Source organism: Neopelma chrysocephalum, unplaced genomic scaffold, assembly GCF_003984885.1.
Source record: "Neopelma chrysocephalum unplaced genomic scaffold, ASM398488v2 Primary Assembly neopelma1_95070, whole genome shotgun sequence".
NCBI classification, from domain to species: Eukaryota; Metazoa; Chordata; class Aves; order Passeriformes; family Pipridae; genus Neopelma; species Neopelma chrysocephalum.
The window spans coordinates 1-7162 of NW_020923769.1; the positions used below are offsets into that span (position 1 = coordinate 1).

The 7162-nt window shown below is 68.6% G+C and overlaps 1 protein-coding gene and 1 long non-coding RNA gene across 2 annotated transcripts; both read right to left on the reverse strand.

Annotated features, from left to right (window-relative positions):
* Window positions 1–1834: 1834 nt before the first annotated feature.
* On the reverse strand, window positions 1835–3943 carry LOC113980724. The gene is made up of 3 exons (XR_003538209.1): window positions 3827–3943; window positions 1948–3220; window positions 1835–1908 (listed from the first exon to the last, which is right to left on the reverse strand). It is a non-coding gene; the product is annotated as an uncharacterized LOC113980724 (long non-coding RNA).
* A 73-nt stretch (window positions 3944–4016) lies between these two features.
* LOC113980723 (fibroin heavy chain-like) lies at window positions 4017–6991 on the reverse strand (the record flags this gene model as incomplete). The annotated part of the gene is made up of 3 exons (XM_027707926.1): window positions 6882–6991; window positions 6121–6253; window positions 4017–6009 (listed from the first exon to the last, which is right to left on the reverse strand). A coding segment is annotated over exon 3 (1653 nt), but the record flags the coding sequence as incomplete, so codon positions are not given.
* Between the last annotated feature and the right edge of the window lie 171 nt (window positions 6992–7162).

Sequence of the window (7162 nt, forward strand, 5' to 3'; positions counted from 1 at the left end):
GGGGGCTACTGGGGGTCACTGGGAGGGTACAGAGGTGTGTACTGGGAGGGTGCTGGGGGGTTACTGGGCGGGTGCTGGGGGTCGCTGGGAGCAGCGCTGAGCCGGGACCAGCAGGACATGCTGGAAGCACCGCGGGACCACTGGGACCAGTAAGGGCTTACTGGGACCAGTCCGGGGGTGCTGGGAGGGAGCTCTGTGGGTGCAGGACCGCGACTGGGAGGGGTGAGTGGGACCAGTCCGGGGGGGTCACTGGGACCAGTTTGGGGGGCGGGGAGGAGGATCCGGCCCCAGTCCGGGGGTCACCGGCCTCAGTTTGGGGCTCAACTGGGACCAGTCCGGGACTCACCCACCGCGTCGCCGCCGGGACTCACCGCGCGTGCGCGGGGAGGGGCGGGGGCGTGGCCACAGCGCTCGGGGGCGGTGCTGGGGCGGGGTTTGCTGGGCGGGGGCGGGGTTTTGCAGGGGCGGGTTTAGCCCGTTAGGGGGCGTGGTTTGATCAATTGGGGCGTGGTTTGGGCACTCGGAGGCGTGGTTTGGTCCGTGGGGGCGGGGTTTTCGCGCTCGGGGGCGTGGCCTGTCCGGTTCCCCAGTCCCGCTCTCGGACCCCCGAGAGTCCCGCGACCCCCTGGGACCCCCCCAAATCCTGAGATCCCCCAAATTTCTGGGCATCCCCCGAGCCCCTGGGACCCTTCAAATTCCTGGATATACCCCCAAATTCCTGGGTCCTCCCAGACCCCTGGGACCCCAAAATTCCTGGATCCCCCATGAAATCCTGGAATCCCCAAATTTCTGGGGCTTCTCCTCTCACCCCCGCGGCCCCGAAATTCCTGGTTCCCCCCGGACTCCTGAGATACCCGCCCTCTCCGAGCCCCTGGGACTTCCCAAATCCTGGGTCTCCCCAAATTCCTGGGTCTCCTTAAACCTCTGGGACTCCCAAACCCCAAGACCCCCTCAAATTCCTGTGTTCCCCAAACCCCTGGGATCCCCCAAATTCTTGAGTACCCCCAAATTCCTGGGCGCTCCTCAAACCTCTTGGTCCCCCCAGTTCCTGGGTGCCCTTCCCAAACTCCTGGGTCCCCCCAAACCTTTCGATCCCCCCAAACCCCTCTGTGCCCCCCCCAGATTCTTGGATCCCTTCCAAACCCCTGGATCACCCCAAACTCTTGGGGACACTCCGAGTCCCTGGGTCCCCCCAAAATCCCTCTGTCTCTCCAGATTCCCGTGTCCCCCCAAACCCCCCCGGTCACCCCCCCCGAACTCCTGGGTCCCCCCCCAAACCCCTCTGTCCCCCCAAATTCCCTGGAAAGAAGGGGCCATGGGCACAGGGACCACGGAGGCCACTTTATTGCCGGGGTGGGCGTCGGGGCCACGGGGCCTCCAGGGGACATCGGGGACATCGGGGACACGGGGGCTGTGGGGCCACCACGTGTCTGTCCCTCGAGTGGGGTCACAGGGGACCTTGGGGACAAAGGGGGGGCCAGTCCCTCGCGGTGGGGACGTTGGGGACACTGGGCCGTGATGGGGCTCAGTGCCTCGAGTCCAGGTGGTGACGATGCCCCACATCCTTTGGGGACGTCGGTGACATCGGGGGGGCGCTGGGGGACATCGGGCCGTGGTGGCTCTCGGTCCCTTGAGTCCGGGTGGTGACGATGTCCCGCATCCTTCGGGGACATCGGCGACGTTGAGACATCGGGGACATCGGGGGCGTTGGGGACATCAGGCCGTGGTGGGTCTCAGTCCTTCGACCAGGGGCGATGACAATGTCCCGTATCCTTCGGGGACATTGGTGACATCAGGGACGTTGGGTCACGACGGGTCTCAGTCCGCTGGGTTGGGGACATCGGGGACATTGGGGACGTTGGGCCACGATGGGTCTCAGTCCGCTGGGTTGGGGACATCGGGGACATCCTCAGGGACATCGGGGACATTGGGGACATCCTTGGGGACATCGGGGACACTGGGGACATCCTCGGAGGCATCGGGGCCATCGGCCCACTCCGTGTCTCAATCTCTCAGTCCGGGGTGATGAGCGGGTCCCTCGTCCCTTGGGGACATTGGGGACATCAGTCACAGGTTGTCTCTGTCCCTCGGGCCGGGACGGGTCTCAGTCCGTTCAGGTGGTGTCCTCGTCCTTCGGGGACACGCCGGGGACATCGAGCGGTGACGGGGTGCCCGTGGCCCTCGGGGACCTCGGGGACGTCGAGCGGTGACGAGTCTCCGTCCCTCGGGCTCGGTGTCGTCGCGCCGCGACGGATCTCGACGTCTTGGCGGGGGGGGACGTGGGGGACATCGGGGACATCGAGGGGCTTTGGGGACACTGGGGGTGTCGGGGGCACTGGGGGTGTCGGGGACATTGGGGACACTGAGCCACGATGTGTCTCAGTCCCTCAGGTTGGGGATATTGGGGACATCGGGCCATGATGTCTCACAGTCCCTTGGGGTGTGTTGGGGACATCGGGGACATCGAGCCATGACCTGTCCCAGCCCAATGGCTTTGGGGTAACTGGCGCCAGACTGGGGACATTGGGGACATCAGGTCATGGCCTGTCCCCACTCCCTGGGTTGGGGACACCGGGGACATCGAGCCACATTGTGCCTCAGCCCCGTGAGTTGGGGACGTTGGGGACATCGGGACATCACTCAGCCCGGGGTCATTGGGGACGTTGGGGACATTGGGGACATCAAGCCACATCGTGCCTCGGTCCCTTGGGTTGGGGACATGGGGGGACAACACCCATGGGGGGGGGGGATACAGACTTTTTGGGGGGGACTCTGCCAAAAACGCAGACCCCGAGGTGGGGGACGAGGACAGGGCGGGTGACAGGGACGAGGTGGGTGACGAGGGACAGGGACACTCGGGGGGGGAGGGGGGAAGGGGGGGCCACAGGCTCCTACAGGTGGGTCCAAGCCACCCCACTGACCCAAAATTTGGGGACGGGTCCCGGAGTGGGGGGCGGGGACGGGGGACACGAGGGACGGGCCCCAGGCGTCCGGGTTTCGGGGAGGGGGGGGCCACCAGCCCCCCCCCAATTACCTTAGAGACTCGTTACGAGTTAAATTAGCACGAAAGGCCCCGGGGGGGGGCGGCGGGGGGAGGGGGCACGGCCGGGGGCCGGGGGGGACGGCGGCTCCGGGCCGGGGTGACAATGACAATATGCCATACTGGGGGCAAGTCGCGTCACAGACTTAGTTCAGAACGACGGGGCGCGCTGGCTTCCGGCTGCGGGGGGGACATGGGGACACGTCAGCGACCCCAAAACAGGGCGGGAGACCCCATAAACCCGCCACGGACCCCAAAACCCAGTTGTGGCCCCACAAACCTGCCACAGACCCCAAAACCCAGTTGTGACCCACAAACCCGCCACAGACCCCAAAACAGGGGGGGAGACCCCACAAACCCACCACGGACCCCAAAACCAGTTTGTGGCCCCACAAACCCACCATGGACCCCGAAATCTTGGCCGTGACCCCACAAAACCCCCCAAGAACCCCCAAACCAGGTTGTGACCCCAAAAACCCCCCAAGAACCCCCAAAGCAGGCTGTGAGCCCCCAAGCCTTCCAAGGGACACCAGAACTGAGCTCGTGACCCCAAACCCCCCGAGGGACCCCACAGCTGAGGTCGCGATCCCCCCAAATGCCCCAAGGCACCCCGATGTCCAGGAGTGTGACACCCCCCACCCCAAAAAGGGGGCCCAGGAGGTCCAGGACCGTCCCCCGCCCACCCCCAACCATCCGTGACCCCCCCAACCCCCACCGGTGACATTGGGGCCCTCCCACCCCCCCAAGGGGCACGAGGACCCCTCCCCAGGTTTTGGGGGTCCCTACCTTGGCGGAAGGCGTCCTGGAGGCGGCTCTGGGGGAGTTGATACAACTCAGCGAAGGGGTCGCGGGGCGACCGGGGCGGGGGGGGCGGGCGGGGGCTGGGGGTGCCCCCCGAGCGCCGGGGACCCCCCCGACTGACGGCGGCGGCGGCGGCCAAGCCCTGGAGCAGCCGGCGCAGGGCCGGGCCGGGGGGCGCGGGCGGGGGGGGCGGCGGCGACGTCTCGGGGGTGAGGAGGAGGGAGCCGGGGGGGCCCCCCGGGACAACCCCCGACCCTCCGCCGCCACCCCCGGGGCTCTCGGGGCTCGGCGGCAGCTTCTCGGGCGCGGCCTCGGGGGGCTCCGGGGGCCCGAAGGCGAAGGGCGGGGCCTGCCGGGGAGTGTAAGGGGGGGTCCAGGTCTCGGCGGCCCCCCCGGGGGTCTCGGGGACCCCCAGGCCCGGCGCCAGGCGGACGCCGGGGCCCAGGTTGGCGCCGAGGGCGAGGCCGGTGCCCAGGGCGGTGCCGACGTCGGCGCCGAGGCCGAGGCCGGGTCCGAGGGTCGGGTCGACGCCGGTGCCGAGGGCGAGGGCGGAACCGAGGGCGGAGGAGGCTCCGACGGCGGCTCCGGCACCGAGTCTGAGGGTGGATCCGACGCCGGACCCGACGTTGGCTCCGATGCCGAGTCCGACGGCGGATCCAACATTGGCTCCGAGTCCGATGCCGGCGTCGCCAAGAGCGGAGTCGACACCGGCACCAACGTCGGGCCCGAGCCCGGGGCAAACGTTGGCTCCGAGCGCGGCTCCGACGGCAAATCCAAGGGTAGATCCGAGCCCGGAGCCGCCGGCGGCTCCAGCGGAGAGTCCGACGCCGGCACCGACGTCCGATGTGGGGGCGGAGCCGATGGTGGAACCCACGTTGGCTCCGAGGCCGAGCCCGATGGCGGGGCCGACATCAGACGTGATTGTAGCACCAACGGTGGCTCCGACGCCAAGTCCAATGTCCAGATCGGATCCAAGAGCAGCACCAATGGCTCCGACGGCAAGTCCAACTCCGGATCCAAGACCGGAGCCAACACCGGCTCCAACGGCAAGTCCAACACCAGATCCAAGACCGGAGCCAACACCGGCTCCAACAGCAAGTCCAACACTGGATCCAAGATTGGAACCAACGCCAGCTCCGACAGCAAGTCCAACACCAGATCCAAGACTGGATCCAACACCGGCTCCGACGGCAAGTCCAACACCAGATCCAAGACCAGAGCCAACATTGGCTCCAACGGCAGCTCCGACGGCAAGTCCAACGCCAGGCCCAACACCAGATGGAAGAGTGGAGGCAACGTTGGCTCCAAGAGCAGCTCCAAGGCCGAGTCCAACCCCGGCGCCGACTCCGGCCCCGGCGCCGGCACCGACGGTGAGTCCGACGCCGGCGCTGACATCAGAGGGCAGAGTGGGGCCGACGGCCCCGATGCCGAGCCCGACGCTGGCTCTGACGCCGCCCCCGAGGCCGGGCCCGATGTTGGCCCCGACGCTGAGCGCGACGCCGGCTCCGATGCCGGGCCCGACCTCTGCCGCGCTGGTGGCTTGGAGCGCGGTTCCGACGTCATCTCCAGCACCGGCTCCGAGGGCGGCTCCAATATCGGCCCCGAGGGTGGGACCAACATCGGTGCTGGCAGCAACCCCGAGGCCGACGTCCACTCTGATGCCGGTTCCCACACCAAGGCTGACGTCAGAGCTGAGACTGTGTCCGACGGCGTCTCCAAGACCGTGTCCAACGGTCGGTCCGACACCGGCCCCGAGCCCAGGGTCAACGTTGGCCCCGGCGTTGCCTCCGAGGCCGTGCCCGATGGCGGCTCCGAGCCCGGGTCCCATGTTGGCTCCAAGACCGGGCCCAACACCAGCTCCAAGCCCGGGGTCCACGTCAGCCCCGAGAGCAGCTCCGAGGCCGTGTCCGACGTCGGCTCCGAGGCCACACCCGACGCTGACCCCGAGGCCAAGGCTGACGCCGACGCCGACGTTCGCTCCGACGTCGTCTCCGAGCCCGGATCCGACGCTCAGGTCGACGCCGGATCCGACACCGGGCCCGGTTCCGAGGTCCCCGCCCGCTCCGAGGTCAGCACCGGGGAAGTCGAGTCCGGGGCCGAAGGGCTCGGGGGGTCCCGGGGGGGCCTCGGCCGCCAGTTGCTGCCGCAGACACCAGGCCTCGGCCTCGCTGTGGGGACAGACGGGGGGTCACGGGGGGGTCTGGGGCCACCCGGACAGTGGGGTCCGCCCCAAGGGGGGCTGTGACCCCCCCCTCAGGCACCAGGGGTCCAGCACTGACCTGATGACGAAGTTGTGGGCGAGCAGGGCCGGGCCCTCGGGGCGCAGGCGGGCGTAGACCCACGTCCAGCCCAGCCCGTCCTTGCGCTGCAGCCGCGTCACCAGCTCCCCCCGCGCCTCCGGCCCCGCGCCCGCTGTGGGGACACCGGGATGTCAGAGGGGACACGAGGACACCAGCGGGGACAGGGGGACACCAGCAGGGACAGGGGGACACCAGCGGGGACAGGGGGACACCAGCAGGGACACGAGGATGGGGGGAGAATGGGGACACAGGGATGTCAAGAGGGAGGGGGGACTGGGGAGGAATTGGGGCTGGGGGACATTTGGGACATCCCTGGGGTTGATTGGAGGGGTTGCGGCCATGGGGACATCAATGGGGACATCAGTGGGGTCAGTTGGGGGATTGGGGACACGGGGACATCAATGGGGATGGGGCATCAACAGGGGCGTGAAGGACACGCTGGGGACTCCCAGGGGGGGACACGGTGACCCCAGGGGACGTGTGGGACACCGAGGACATCATGGGTGGCAGAGGGACAGCAGGGGACACGCAGAGGGATGGGGGACACCCTTGGGGTCGTGGGGAGTCAGGGGACAGAGAGACCCAGAGATCCTAAGGGATAGGCAGGGTGGGGACAGGGAGGTGCCAGGGGACCCTGGGGACAGCGAGGGGACACGGGGAGGCCCCAGGGGAACTTGGGGACAGGTGAGGGGACACAGGGAGGTGGCAGGGGACCCTGGGGACAGCGAGGGGACACCCACCGAGGCGCAGGTGCTGGCGGGCGACGTGGCCGAGGTCCTCGGGGTGCAGGAGGCGGTACCAGGAGCGGCCCAGGAGCTCCCCCCGCCCGTATCCCAGGTGGATCAGGACGCTGCGGGAAAACACGGATGGGTCCCTCAGGGGTCACCAAACCGGGGTCACCTGGGGTCACCCGGATCCCACCCCGGACACCTGGGTACTTCTGGATCCCTGGATCCTCTCAGATACCCGGATCTCCCCCTGGAGACCCGGGTACCCCTGGAAATCTGGGTCCTCCTGGATC